Source organism: Periplaneta americana, chromosome 16 (genome assembly GCF_040183065.1).
Source record: "Periplaneta americana isolate PAMFEO1 chromosome 16, P.americana_PAMFEO1_priV1, whole genome shotgun sequence".
Taxonomy (NCBI): Eukaryota; Metazoa; Arthropoda; class Insecta; order Blattodea; family Blattidae; genus Periplaneta; species Periplaneta americana.
In genome coordinates this window covers 44,832,444-44,848,729 of record NC_091132.1, presented here as the reverse complement: position 1 = coordinate 44,848,729, position 16,286 = coordinate 44,832,444, and the positions used below count along the sequence as shown (strand labels likewise).

Here is a 16,286-nt window from a genome sequence, read left to right as displayed (position 1 = left end):
GACCGAACTCGGCGATTAGTCTTCGATTATGAAGAAGGCAGCCGGAAAATGATTGAAATACGTTAATAAAATACAATCTGTTACGGGGAAAAAAATTGTAAATTGCTCTGTGTCATTTAGCAAACACATGTATCTGTGCCACATTCTAAATAAATAAAATATATAATTCTAGTTTCATTTCTATGTGAGGTTCCGAACTTTCAAAACAGTGTGTCTATAATTAAAAAAAAGAGACATTTGGAGTAATTTAGTTGGTACCTTTCTGACTTACAAATTTGCAATTTTTTAAATTTTATCTTAAAGATACTTAATTCAGACGGAGGAATCTCGTTATCTCGTTTCAGAGACAAATCTAATGCCAATCTGTAAACATTTTCAACTATTCTTGCCGGTATTCGAAGCCATAAGCTGTAACGTTATATTATTAGCATAATAACTTAAAATAAATGAAGAAAGTGACTAACGTAAGTGCAAAATAAAACGAAGTCTATGTGTCAAGGAAGTGTTTCCACCTCTGGGACATAAAGTCTGTTATTAAATCCAGTTAATTCAGTTCGTTGACGCATACCATCACTACTTTCCTTACACGCGAGAAAAAAATTACAACCGGATCCAGTCGCATAGTTTATAACAAGGTCACTATCTGCTAATAATAATAAAAGAATAAAGCGCAATCCTATAGAGAATTTCGCAAGACAGAATAGATGTTTTAGCGTTTAAGTGAAGAGGCATACCATTGACTAGAAAAAAATTATATCTCAGCTACTATAAAAGCTAAATGAACAAAATTTTCATGTTTAATATACATACATTACACTTCATAAAACACTATTCAGAATATCAAAATGGCTAATAATTACCTGTACAATAATATCAAATGTGTATATATATATATATTTTTTTTTTTTTTCAAACAGATATTCGCCGGGCTGATCACGTAACACCATCGCTCGAAATGTTGTCCTGGCTCCGTCTAGAAGGTAGGAAAATCCACTGTCTTTCCCTCGTCCTTCACATATTGCATTTCTCCACTCCTGTCTATCTTGCGTCTCGTTTTCAAAATTTATCCCCCCACCATAATCTAGACACACGATCACAACACTCTTCAATACAATCTCTCCCACCGAACATCCTCATATTCATCCTCTTTCACTATAGATGTTCCTCGACTTTGGAATTCCCTACCGAGTAATGTCAGAAACTGTCAGACATCAAATCAATTTAAGAATAGACTAAGGAAATATTTTTCGAACAATTCTCGTTAATAAATATATCTGTTACAAGTTGTTCAAAGTTTAATGTTTATGTATATCACAGAAAAAAAGTATTTAAATTATCTCATTATTATTATTATTATTATTATTATTATTATTATTATTATTATTTATTATTTATTACTATTACTATTTCTTACCATTGTTTACTATTGTCTCATTAACGTTACTTATCTTTCATTATTTAATTTTACTTTCATTATTCACTTTCATGTTGTTTTACGGTTTAAATATTATTGTAATAACTCTATAACCAATTGTATTCAATTAGAATTAAAGTCTGGCTGGGCGGAAGAGAAGGCCTACTGGCCTTAGCTCTGCCAGATTAATTGAATGAATGAATGAATGAATGAATGAATGAATGAATGAATGAATATATGAAGGAATAAATGAATGAATGAATAACTGAATAATTAAATGAATGAATAAATAAATAAATAAATAAAAAATAACTAAACAAACAAACAAATAAACTAATAAATAAGTATATAAATAAATAAATAAATAAATAAATTAGTAAATAAATAAATAATAATAAAAAATATTATTATTATTATTATTATTAAAGCATTTACGTAAATTAATTAAATATCTGCATGATTCTTTTACTGGAATGTTTTAGGCCTACATCAACAACATAGTCTAGGATCTTTTACTTATTTCTTCTAGAAACATATTTTTTCTTAATCGTTACCTTCAATATTAAATTGCCTAAAATTTTTTGTTAAGAAAAAAATATTTCCTGAAGGAATAGGTAAAAGATTCTAGACTATGTTATTGATGTTACGCACGATAACCACTTAACCAATGACGATGACGGATGGAAATTTAATGTTTTTTTTTTTTTTTAACGTTCCTTTTGTAGTAAGTATATGTATTATATTAGTTATTCTGATATTGTAGTGCATCTGTATGTATATTTCTGAATGAATCCATCTATATACATACATACAAAACATACATACATACATACATACATACATACATACATACATACATACATACATATAGTCCACGCCTGTGGAGTAACGGTTAGCACGTCTAGCCGCGAAACCAGGTGGCCCGGGTTCGATTCCCGGTCGGGGCAAGTTACCTGGTTGAGGTTTTTTCCGGGGTTTTCCCTCAACCCAGTATGAGCAAATGCTGAGTAACTTTCGGTGCTGGACCCCGGAATCATTTCACCGGCATTATCACCTTCATCTCATTCAGACGCTAAATAACCTAAGCTGTTGATAAAGCGTCGTAAAATAACCTACTAATATATATATATATATATATATATATATATTGAGACTGAGCCTTTAAGTCTAAGTTAGGTAGGGATGTAGAAATAATCAGAAGAAGAATAAGATATCTAATTCAAAATGTAACAGTGAAAAGAAATTAAATGTTTAAGATATTATCAATTTGTTAAATAGAAAATATAACTTCATAATTTGCAAATTGCTAAATATTTCTTTTTACTTACTTTCATTGCGTTCAGAAAGCAAAGAGAAGCAAAAAGAGACAGTGTTGACCAGAAATAAATCAAGTACTTAAAATTAATTAACGCCTTTCCTGTTCGTAGTGAAAAAGAACCAGTGTCATTTTTATTACGAGGGGCACGCATGAGGTCAGATCCCTGGGGCTATTCTAATGAGCAGGTCTGGATGTGAACTTCCGTCCTCTCAGCTGGTGTCAGCACGGCTTGAAACTCGAGAGACAAATTACGAGAAGAGATGTCCTGCAGGTCTGGAAACGGAAGCTTTAATGCAAATGTATTAACTGTCAAGGTTCCATGCAGTTAGAATAGAAACTTGACTGTACAGTAGTGCCAAAAAAACCGGACCGACCCTTGTAGCTGATTTCAGAGCCTTGTTCACTCAGAGCACGATAGACTGGTAACTAAGACTTTCGTGGTTCGAATCCTGCCTGGGAAGGAAACTTTTTTTTGTTCCTTATTCAAATTTATTCCCAATACTTTTCGACTGAAGCGATATTTTACTACTAATTTAACTTATTATTCCCAGAACATTAATTTTACCAGCAATCGAAAAGTATTGGGAATAAATTTGATTAAGGAAAAAAAAAAGTTTCCTTCTCAGGCAGGATTTGAACCACGAAAGCCTTAGTTACCAGTCTATCGTGCTCTGGAGTGAACAAGGCTCTGAAATCAGCTACAAGGGTCGGTCCGGTTTTTTTGCCACTACTGTACATGACGAACGGTAGGGAGCAGAGCAAGGGATAAGAAGTCAGGCTAACGAAATAATATTACGGAATTTGTTAAAAGATAACGAAGACTTATAAAGAAACGATGATGATGAGGTCGACATCGACGACGAAAATGATTGTGATGAAAGAAAATTCTGACAACCATCACTGTGCTGCCCGTGCCTTATCTGTTATCCATTATTTCAACAAATAAAAATCACATGAAGTTGAATTTCTAACAGTTCATTGTTTATATCTATTGCTGTTTAACCTAAAAACTATCCTACATTTATAAAAATGTTCATGGTTAACTGGAGTATTATTAATTAGTTTTACCACAACATCACAGAAAAAGTTTGATAAACAAATGGCGAAAATATTAACTTTTTACTTCAGAGTTTCTCAAAATGTGTTCCACAGAAGCTCTCAGCGGAATCCCATGCACTCGTATGAATAATAACATGAAACATTACCTACAAAAATGTCATAATTGTTAGGTGTATCATTATTATTTCTTTCATTATTATTAGCCTATTATTATTACTATTATTATTACTATTATTATTGTTATTTATTACTATTATTATTATTATTATTATTATTATTATTGTTCACCGAAAACTAAAACTAATACTAATCATTTATGACTGAATTTTCTGTGTAGACCAATGTGTCCACGAACACAAAATACTGACATACTAAATGCAGAAGTAGAAAAAACTTTGTCTTAAAACCATATACAGGGCTGCTACAAAAGATCTTTCCGGTTTCGAACACATGTAAGAGATGTAATAATTACCTACATTTATTGCTTAATTACACGGTATTAATACATTTCAATTGTTAAATGAACTTTCCCGCTTTGTTGACACCAGTAATTATTGCTCTTCAGAAGTGGTCTTGTTCTTTTATGAGGGCAGCACTTTTCGTAAGGCGAGCGATCAATTCCTCTCTTGTCTTTATATTACGCCTTTCATCCAAACCATAGACAAATATCGACAGAATTAAGGTCTGGGGACCTTGGTGGCTGATGTACGTGACCATCTCGACCGATTCATCGTTCGGGGAATGTGATATTGACATGAAGTGACGGCTAAAATGTGCTGAGCCTCCGTCATTCTGGAAGAACATTATGAATATTACTATCCTCAGACGATTTCTGAAGAACGACACGTAATATTTATTTGTACGTAGTCAATATCATGTAGTCATTTGCCTTTCCTTCACACCATTTGTTAAGTTTGTTATGCATAACTATTAAACAGTTGTATGTCCACATCCATTGAAAATTGGACACATGTTTATACGAACTCTTTCGTTCAGAATAGTCCATACTACCACCTCTAAAACTATTTCATATTCCTCCTGAATCATCTTGTATGATTTTTTGTAAACTAGAATGAAAATATATTAGGGCTATAAATGTTCAGAAGGTCTACATAAAATTATTATTATTATTATTATTATTATTATTATTATTATTATTATTATTATTATTATTATTATTATTATTATTATATTAGGTTCTTTATAACCCGTTGTGGTTTTTCGCTGCAGAACAAACAATGATGTGTTGGGTTATTTTTATTATGCAAAATGTATACCAGTAATAGACTACTGAAATTAAGTAGACAGTAATATTTCATTTAACGACGCTTAAAACTGCAGTTTACTTGTCATCGAAATTCAACAGAGTAATAAATGGCCATAAAAATTTTCATGGAACACTCTATCAGGGAAAGGGTTTTTTGCATGGCATAAATTTATAACCCTGTTCTCCCAGATTTATTATTCTTGGAGAAAGAAGCCATTCGAAGGATTTATCGCCCTCGACTGGAATTGAATCTGTGAAATTTAGGACGAACGACCAACTTTGTAATCGCGATATTTCCGGGAACGTAAGAAGGAATGATATACAGAGGGGCTAAAAAATATGTGTATTAAGTTTCGCAAGCAGGGAATACCGATGGAAGGAATGTGAATGAAACAATGCGATAAGGAAGAGCGGGCGACAGGAAAGGTCATGAGATAGCTTGAATAATATTCAAAAGTACAGTCGGAAGAGAAATGACATCGATAGAATCAGTCTTGCGTTGTAATAGTTACATTACGACTTTAGTTTGTTCCATTGCATGTGAATACGTGTCTTGTATCGCACGGTATTATTATTTCATTCGTAAACATATGTTGCGCGTTTAATTAGCTTCGAATTTTTCTCTTGCTACGTTCTTTATTTCCATAGCAATGTCCTCATTTGTTCATCTTCTTCGAAGAAACAGTACTTCCATCGGCTCGTTCTCTCGTCCCCTCGGCGTGCCTACATACACACGTCAAAACAGACAGCAACGCTTTTTGGTAATCGTTCCTTGCGCGAGCTGTACACACATTCACAGATGTTATACTATGTGGACTATCTAAGAAAAGAGCTGCATGTTTCAGAAAAAGATAAATGAAATTTAATTAATTGAGAAATGAAACATTTTACCTTTGATGAAGTTATGCGCACATTGCATATTACCATAATGCCCCTGCACGTTTCTTATTTTAGCAAACTAGTAACAATTTTTGGCAAAGCATCGTCTAATGTTCGTCCCTTTTTCACAAAGAAGTGTTGTTCTCCCCATTCCTTATGGAAATAATATTTCCTTGCCTTCTTCGGTTCATTTACTTCCTTTGAAGGATCCATTCTTTTTATGAAGCCTCCGCTGATAACTACTGTACGCGAGTCTATGTATTGAAGTATATCAACAAATCATGCAGGTACAGATGAAATAGAGGATGGGGGTTGAGAAGTCCCGTTCTACAAGTTCTAAATGTATGACTATTACATTTGCCGATCGCTGCATAAAAGATCGTGAGGAATGAAGCGGAATAATTCCGCCCTTTCGCGAAAATATTCAGGCAATTATGTTTCTTTATATACACCTGCATTTTGACTTTACGAGTTTAATTAGAGTAAAATTGCTGGCCTCTGTTTTAGTTCGATTTGAAATGCGTGACATTTATATGGAAACTCTTTTATATAGGACTACATAAACCAGCACAATTATTTATTACGATTCTGTACAATTAACTTCAAGACAGGCGGCCCGTGCTTGTTAAGTTGGAAAAGGTGTACGAGGAAGGAGATTCGTGCATATGATATCATCATGTAATACGCCCCACAAATCGGCAGTAATTGTCTTGAACATACTAGCGAAGAGGTGTGAAACAAGATTAATAAAACTGATCGAGAACAAAAACAGTATCTGATAAATTGGCGACATTTTATGTAACCGGCTATAAAGCAGCTAAATGAGTAATTCTCCAACACACAGACATAAGCCTGAAGTCATCTGCCACACCCGATTCAGAAAGAAAGGGAAAGTGCAACGATTATTTACCAGGAGCACAAAAAAATTGGAACGCTGCCCTAGACCTACTGTTACGTGTAGTCAAATGACTCGCACACACTCGTTTGGTCAGTTTTTAGTAAACCTACTAAAAAATACAATAATATAATAAACATATTTAATTATTCATATATCAACAGAGATGTCAAGATGAGCAAATGTGTGTAGTGATTTGATTAGGAATGGCTACACAGCGCGAATGAAGTTGTCTCGAGCGAATGGTAGTGTTCTCTATGCTAATGGAATTCGCCCGAAGGTTTTTGTGCACACGTGAAGGGGATCACCTATGCTTTACCTCCGGGATGGAAAAAAAAAAGAAAGGTCGTTGAGACGTCGGAACAAAACGCCACAAATTACTGAGAAGCCCATATGGGATCGAGAGGTGTGTCCCATTGGTTTCACTTGTTATACCATTAAGGATCGTATCATATATAAGCACTTTACTGTATGGACCCTCTATCACAACTCCGTTCAGTCTCGTGTCTAAAGTATCGATCTGCAAGGAACATTAGAGGATAACAATGGCGTACATGAAGGTAAGTTTACAGTAGAGCTGAGATATAACGTTATCTAAGGGAACCTGTGAAATTAGGAAGTGGGAACAGATACAATGATACAAATCCTTCCGATTTGAATATGAGAAGATGACCTTGTCATTTAATTGTTACTTAAGGGCACACTTTGGAGTTTAAAATCTATTTTTAGGCATTTTATTAGTTTAGTTTTGCTGTTATCGATATGTTTGAGAATAAGGTGCTTAGGAAAATATTTGGGGCTAAAAGGGATGAAGTTACAGGAGAATGGAGAAAGTTACACAACACAGAACTGAACGCATTGTATTCTTCACCTGACATAATTAGGAACATTAAATCCAGACGTTTGAGATGGGCAGAGCGTGTAGCACGTATGGGCGAATCCAGAAATGCATATAGAGTGTTAGTTGGAAGGCCGGAGGGAAAAAGACCTTTACGGAGACCGAGACGTAGATGGGAAGATAATATTAAAATGGATTTGAGGGAGGTGGGATATGATGATAGAGAATGGATTAATCTTGCTCAGGATAGGGACCAATGGCGGGCTTATGTGAGGGCGGCAATGAACCTCCGGGTTCCTTAAAAGCCAGTAAGTAAGTAAGTTATCGATATATCCTCTGTCGAAGCACGGAAATATTCAACCGAATTCGAGTTGTGAATGTGTTGACGTTTGATTCGACACTTTCAAGGGCCAAAATTTAAATAACCCGGATATACTCCAAATTTCATAGATTTCCACGACTCAGTGATTCTAAAATCAAAGAGGGAATCTTCATAGGTCAGCAAATTAGAAAGTTAATGCTTGATGAACATTTTTATGAACTTCTAACAGACAAGGAGGAAACCGCTTTGGAATTATTCCACTTAGTTGTACATAATTTTCTTGGAAACAACAAAGCAACAAATTACAGAGAATTAGTGGATAATATGCTGATGGCATACAATAGAATGGGGTGCAATATGTCTCTTAAAATGCATTCCCTTCACTCCCACCTGGATTTCTTACCTGAAATCTCGGGAAAGTAAGTGATGAACATGAGGAACGTTTCCACCAAGATATCGCTAGTCTATAAATAAGATATTAGGGTAAATGGAGCAGTACGATGATTTCTGATTACTGCTGGTCAGTAATAAGGCATGCCACATAAGTAAAATACAGGAGAAAGGCTAAAAAACCACGTCTGGAAGGTATGTACTTAATACGATATAATATATAACATTTCTAGAATTTCGGTTTTTATTGAATACCTTTTCTTGAATATCTTTTGAACTGGACCCGAAAGAAAAAAAAATCAATGAATTTTCGGAATCAGCACATCAATTTCCATAAGAATCAGCTATCTTGACCTCGGAGATAAGAAAAAAAAAACATTTACTTGTAATTTGGTGGTGAATGAGAAAATAATTTATAATATATTATAAAGTTCAAAATATCTTGAAAACAAGAACCAACTAAGCACTTTCGTTATCATTTTCGAATTTAGGAGGTCAAATTACACTGCAATTGATTGGTTTTACTTCCGATACATTCAACTTGTTAAAATCTGTTGACCAGTGTAATAGATGTAGGCTACATTTCAGCCAGAACCTCAATCAGAGGTAAAATAAGGTTTAATTTTAAAAATACTGATCACGTCAACATGTTACATAATTTTAGAGCTATCAGTGTTTAAATGCCGCCTGAGATCGGAACCAGTCGTCTGTAACTCTCTGTCGATCCCATGGTATGACAAATGTCTCAATTCCAATGGAGAATATGTTGAAAAATAGTTCAAAAGTTGTTGTATCTGTTCCAATAAAATTGCTCAATGAAATTGTGTTCTATTTCTGGAAAAATTATTTTTTTTTACATCCCATATAATTGCGCTCGATTGGCCAAAACTTGTAGGCTATAAGCACTTGTTTTGACATTAGCATGGTGGAAGAAAAAATAACTTTTTTATCTGCCCCCATGAGATTATTGGTTGTCAGCAGTTTCTATGAATGGTTTGTGGTTTGTATTAAGTGCCGAAGTCTCGAAATTTTACACAGGTATACTAGTAAAAATACAGCAACAACGATCAAAGCATTTCAAACTAAATTGAGACTAATGTATAGGACTTAATATACTGAGAGAAGCTTCGACTTTCATTAGAACTTTCATATAACGATGTGTCATACAAGATCTGATTTCGAATATCAAATAATGTCGACAGGGAGTTCCGCTCGGGCGTGGGTTCGATTACCGCTTGGTTTAATACCTGGTTGGGTTTTTCCGAGGTTTTTCCAAACCGTAAGGCAAATGTCAGGTAATATATGTTGAATTCTCGGCCTCCTCTCATCAGATACCATCTCTCTGTCATCAATCTCATCGACGCTAAATAACCTAGTAAGTCCTAGTTGATACAGCGTCGTTAAATAACCGAAATAAAAAAATCCAAGAATTCAATTGGATTAAACATAGAAATATTAACATTTCATAATTAAAAGCGTTAAAGAACCTGATATATGCAAGAAATAATGAACAGAATGATACAATGTCTAAATCAAAATAACCTTTTTCGCTACAGGTGGTATGTTTGGTAGCTATGCTGGCTGTATCTACCCTCTCCGTTCCCGTGTATGAGGAGCACCAGCAAGTTGAACAGGAACACTACGTAAGTATGGATACAAAGCGATTATTTCTCTTCTTGGCCGTCAGGCTAGAGACAAGTGGTCTCATGTCGCATTGTTAACTCCCGCCAACGTGTCACACAAATGTCCCGTAGTACCGCGTGCTCAAGTTAATTTCATTCCTATCACTGCAATGTGAGAGGAGTATTATTTATGTGTTCAGGCGTTGAAAGTTGTGCAAATTTGTGGAAAATTAATTGCCGTTGGTGATCATTTTTATAGTCGTAAAACATAATGGTTTAAATTCTCTTAAAACACAGCATTTTCTATATGTGAATTTTATATAAAGTTACTTCAACAGAGAATTTGACAGTTAATCTCTGGTGTCTATTCTATGTGGGGAAGTTATATTAATACTGTTAAGAAAGGTAGGATCACCGAGTCATTTCTGGACAAGAACTACTTTATTTTACATCGCAGAGACCTTCTTTTCCATTGAACCGGTGTACAATTAATACAAATACATAACTTATAATTAGAGACTAGATTTTAGGCAAAATGCCTTTTTTAAACCGAGTGTATGTATGAAAGACCTATTAGAGATAAACACGTTTCCACACATTTGGGGATGATAGGCCCAATTTTTATTTTGCTTTTTTTTTTTTTGCCTATTTTAACTTCAGTTGCCTATTTTAAGGTTAAGTGATTTTTTGAGCCTTTTTACGTCGTTTACGTCGTTATTGTACTTTTTCTACATTTTTAGTGTCTTTAAAATAAACCGCACATTATATATATATATATATATATATATATATATAACTTCGCTGCCTGTTATGTGGGTGCGTTCGTGTGATGAAGAGTTGTGTCAAATAGTGTGTGTTCTGAAATTCTCAACACATAGAACAATAGTAGCACCGAAACAGCTGTAAGCCGCACATGCTTACTTAATTAACACGAGTAAGGTCGCCATTTAATCAATTATTTATATTCAAGAGTTAAAAGTAGTGTACGAAAGATTCAACATGGATTATTAAAAATATATATTCACCTCACACAAATATTTTCTGAGAATCTTATTCTCCAGCAATACATATTTTTCCAACAAGTCGTAAACTTTTCTCCTCTACTGATTCCATCTTTTATGACACTTAACAAAGATGCTTGGACAGTATAACCCTCAGCGCTCAGGTCACTTCGGAGTTTACCAGCGAAAGAAAGGGGATGAGGGAAGTATTAAAAGCAAGTCTCCAGGTCCCGTTGCTGTTTTCGTTTGGACGCACAAGTCACGCGTACTTTGAAGTCTCTAATCCCTTCTCACACCCTTTTTTGAGACAATACACGGCGGTTTTCCCGATCTCTGAAAGAAAGTACAGACAGTCCTTCTGAAATAAGTTGTTTTAAGTTTGCTCCAATCACTTCAGCAGGAGTAGAAAGATCTTTTTCCCCACCATGAAAAACGTTCTCTCTGACAGGCGGCTAACTATGACAGTTGACAACTTAAAAAAGCATCTTGCTGTGACATGTAACCAGGAAAGTGAGTACCGTATGGGATAGTATATTAAGTATTTATCTATTTTTTGTCTGTTTCCATGAATAATAAATGCTCATTTCACTGCCTATTTTTACTATTTTAGTGCCTATATGCGTGCCTATTTTAACTAAAATAAATGCCTAAACATCCGGGATAATAATATTCTAGACACGTAGTAAAATACTATTATATATAATTTATCTAAGTCCTAATAAATCTGAATTCTTAAAAAAATTTAAAGATAATGACTCAGCATTTTGTCAGTTAAAAATTGATGTTAACAAATTATTTAAACTATTTAACGTATTAGGCCTAAGAGAACATCCAGTCAGTAAACTAGTCTGGGAACGAAGTTCAAATTATTGACTCAGGCAGTTGTGTCTTGAAGAATGTCATATATAAATCACGACGTATCTTCGGATTAATTTTCCCTTAAAAGATCTACTTATTACCATTTCTACCTATGTTTGATAGCTAAACAGTTGATACAGCGTCATTAGATTATCAATTAAAATATATCATAAGACGAAAATAGTATTAGTGAATATAAATTATGAAGAGTACAGGGGAAAAACAAAGTCACAATTCTCTTACGAGTGATGTGATCTCCTAAGTCACTATATTACTGCAAAATTTATTGCTGTTTCTAATGAAAAAGTAGGAAAGAATGATTCTATCCGTGTTGATAATTCTCCTATACCAGTTTTGATAAAAAAAACACTAAAGCCGCTGCGAGGAATATCCCGAATATTGGCGTGCCCTCTTTCACCAGATAATCTGCTTGCCCACCGACTGGCCGTACTGAGATCGACAGCTGCATCTCCATAAACCTTTTTCGACCTCTTGTGAATGTTTCCCACTGTCTAATTATTACAGCACAGGAACTCGATAAAAGAACGTTGCTTCTGACGAATGTCAAGTAGAACAGCAATCTTGAAGGAGTGCTATCATGGCACCACTCACGGGAGCGACTTAAATTAAATTTGAATATAAGCGGGAACATAGGCGGAGTTATAGCGGGGCATGGGCGGGCACTGCCCCCCACCCAAACTTGTCTCAACTCTTTTTTTTTTCTATTAGACTAACGTTAGAAAATATTGAATTCAAACAATCTTTTTTGCTTTTGTTTATGATTAAGTTTCTGTGCTTAAATTGATGAATTAATGTCTTCAAATCATGTATCTGGACTGTAATATTTATTTATAATTTCTGAATGTATTAGAATTTCTATACATCATTTGAGGAATGGAAGCACTGTAATGTTTCTTTTGCAACAGCCTGTACTCATGTGTTAAATGTCTGCAAGAGTTCAGGCCGCCACTTGGAGAAACATGAATAACATACTGCACAATAATGCAGAAAAAAGAAAATTAATCCCGGTATAATGTGTAAACGTAAAGATGAGATTAAATAAAATAAAGAGTTTACGTTTCATAGGCCTATGTTATCTTCAGGAAGATAAGTTTCATATAGTCTAAAAGAGTTTCTGTTAGCATTGTTACGTAGTTTTATTGATGTATGCGTGTGTTACTGTACGACAGAAAAAAAGAGGGAGACTGTTTTAAGTTATGCCCTATTATAATTTGTAGTAGACCTATAATAATTCAGTCCACACGTGTGGAGTAAGGTCAGCGCGTCTGGTCGCGAAACCAGATGGCCCGGGTTCGCTTCCCGGTCGGGGCAAGTAACCTGGTTGAGGTTTTTTCCGTGGTTTTCCCTCAACCCAATATGAGTAAATGCTCGGTAACTTTCGGTGCTGGACCCCGGACTCATTTCACCGGCATTATCACCGTCATCTCATTCAGACGCTAAATAACCAAAGATGTTGATAAAGCGTCGTAAAATAACCCACTCTATAATTCAAGCCCTATACAACTCGGTCCTAAACATCGCGGATATGGATGTTACACTGTAAGAAACGTGCCTCCGAAAATACCTTTATTAAATGGTCATATTTCAATATACTGTATCACGGTCAAGCTATAACAGGAGGAGGGGGTAAATTATGTCCCCCATAACCCCATTTTATGGGGATTCTATGGTTTTGCTTTGCACCCCAAGGAAACTGTTCTCTCTCCGCCTATGAGCGAGAAGGATGTATCCACTACTTTCATAAAGGCAAAGGTGTAGAATCTATACTAATAATAAATCTGTAGCCGAAATTTTTCTGGTAATTTTCGATTTTCCAAAAATAATTGGTCCTAACATATATAATTAACCACCCTGAAACCGAAAATCGCTTTTTTGAAATTTTTGTTTGTATGTCTGTCTGTCTGTCTGTCTGTCTGTATGTTTGTTACCTTTTCACGCGATAATGGCTGAACCGATTTATATGAAAATTTGAATATAAATTAACGTCGTTGTAACTTAGAATTTAGGCTATATGGCATTCAAAATATTTGATTTAAAAGGGGGGTTAAAAGGGGGCTTGAATTAAATAAATCGAAATATCTCCCTTATTATTAATTTTCATGAAAAATATTACATAACAAAAGTTTTTTTTTAATAATTTCCGATAAGTTTTATTCCGTGCAAAATTTTGATAGGGCTGATATTTAATGAGATAAATGAGTTTCAAAATTACAATAACAACGCCATCTAAGGTGGTGTAATGAAATAAAAAACAAATGACTTCGTCTATAAGAGGTCTTGGACAACAACAATCGAAAGCTATGAAAGATAGCCTACAGAGAATGTTTCTGTGTTTGTATGAAGTAATATCGGAAGCTAAATTAACCGATTTATATAATTAATTATTATTTCACCATTGGAAAGTGTAGTTTCTCTAGATGGACATAATGCTATAATGTTATTACAGTAACTTCTGATATGATATAATATAATATAATATAATATAATATAATATAATATAATATAATATAATATAATATAATATAATATAATATAATATAATATAATATAATATAATGTGATATAATATAATATATAATATGTAATGTAATATTATATAATATAATTTAAGTTATTTGAAGGGTTCACAACCATAGTGGGCCAAGCGCCATTTACTGAATACGTAGAAAACAAGGGTTAAAATTAAGTTATTACCATAATTCAATGGAAACCTATAACAACTAAAATAAAATATACACATTAAATCTAAATGCTGTCAATGTTCATTAAACTATGGTTGCATGTAATAAAAATTAAGAAACATGTTAAAGGAATTGTCATTGCACCAAATGCGTGTCTCTGGACCAAAATGATCGCATTTTAATTATTTGGATGTAATTTAAATTAAGTAACATATTAAACGATTTATCCTTCTATCAAACACGAATGTTCCCAGGATCAAACGTCATATTTTAATTATGTAATTACTTTATACTTATTTCTAACGGGTGCAGCGGAGCGCACGGGTACGGCTAGTAAAAAATAAATAAATAAAATGTTGTGTATTACTTTTGGCGTGATCCTCGTATTATATTAATTTATAAATGTGAACTATTTTGCAGGAGCCAGCTCACTATGAGTTCAAGTACGCAGTGAAGGACGAACACACCCACGACATTAAGGAGCAGTATGAGAAGCGTGACGGGGACAAGGTGGAGGGTTATTACTCCCTGGTGGAGCCCGACGGCACCATCCGCACTGTCAAGTACACATCTGACAAGCATGTCGGATTCATCGCCCAGGTCCAGAAGTCCGGACACGCCAGCCATCCAGCCCCTGTCAAGAAACTGATCGTGCCTACCGTCAAGAAAGTTGTGGTACCCGTCAAGAAGGTGGTGTACCCCGTCCAGTACCACTCGTACGAGCCTGCCCCCCAGCATACTTATTCTCAACAGGCTTCTAACTACGAGGCACCCTCTCAGGGATATTCTCAAGGTCAAGAAACTCAATCCGAAGGCTCTTCTGCAAGTTACAGCAGCCTCAGCTTCGGAGGCGGATCTGAAGGCTATGGTCACCAGCAGTAAATGAAGAGCACGTTTGAGTCAGGCAACCAACATGGAACTCACATTTGCAATATGATTTTATATAATTAAAATATGGCTGAAACGCTATCGTAACAATGTCTAGAGACCTCTGAACCTCTTCTGTCTGTGATGGATGTCAGAATGGTCTCTATACAGTACATACGGTATAGGAATTCTATTTCTTGTAGTCGCGGCAAGATATTATTTACAGTAACAAACATATCACATAAAACTTAAAAAGTATTAAGTGCCAAACCTCTGGTCAAATCATTATGTCATAATTATTCATTATACATTTTGATATGTCATGAAGCATAATCCACCGCATCGTGCAGGGTCATTGTAAATATCACTTCATATAATTCATACTTGTTAACAGTTTCATTCATTGTACACTGTGTATATCACTTTTGTAAATAAATATAAACTGAGTATGTATGTTTTTTTTTCACATATATTTCTTTAATAAATAATCACTATTTAAATATTATTTATACGTATGGTTTAAGTCGGCATCACCTACTCCGTCTTAAATTCCATTTTGCATTGGCAGAGATACGAAGACGACATATAGGTCTCGCAAGCACGGAATACCGACGAAAGGGATGCGAATGAAACAATGCGATAAGGAAGAGCGGGTGACAGGAAATGTCACGAGATAGCTTGAATGATATTCAAGAGTACAGTCGGAAGAGAAATGACATCGATAGGATCAGTCTTGCATTGTGATAGTTACATTACGACTTTAGTTTGTTCCATTGCATGTGAATGCGTGTCTTGTATCGCACAGTATTATTATTTCATTCGTAAACATATGTTGCGCGTTTAGTTAGCTTCGA

The 16,286-nt window shown here is 34.7% G+C and overlaps 1 protein-coding gene across 1 annotated transcript; it reads left to right on the top strand.

The window, feature by feature from the left end:
- The first annotated feature begins 7,256 nt into the window (after positions 1–7,256).
- Positions 7,257–15,881, top strand: LOC138716182 (cuticle protein 7-like). Its single transcript, XM_069849021.1, has 3 exons — positions 7,257–7,392; positions 9,939–10,025; positions 14,986–15,881. The coding sequence occupies exons 1-3, from the start codon at positions 7,378–7,380 to the stop codon at positions 15,445–15,447; spliced, it is 564 nt and encodes a 187-aa protein (XP_069705122.1). The 5' UTR covers positions 7,257–7,377; the 3' UTR covers positions 15,448–15,881.
- The last annotated feature ends 405 nt before the right edge of the window (positions 15,882–16,286 follow it).

Coding starts and splice junctions, on each gene's coding strand:
- LOC138716182 (XM_069849021.1), top strand. Junction 10,026..14,985: donor AAGTTGAACAGGAACACTAC/GTAAGTATGGAT, acceptor ACTATTTTGCAG/GAGCCAGCTCACTATGAGTT.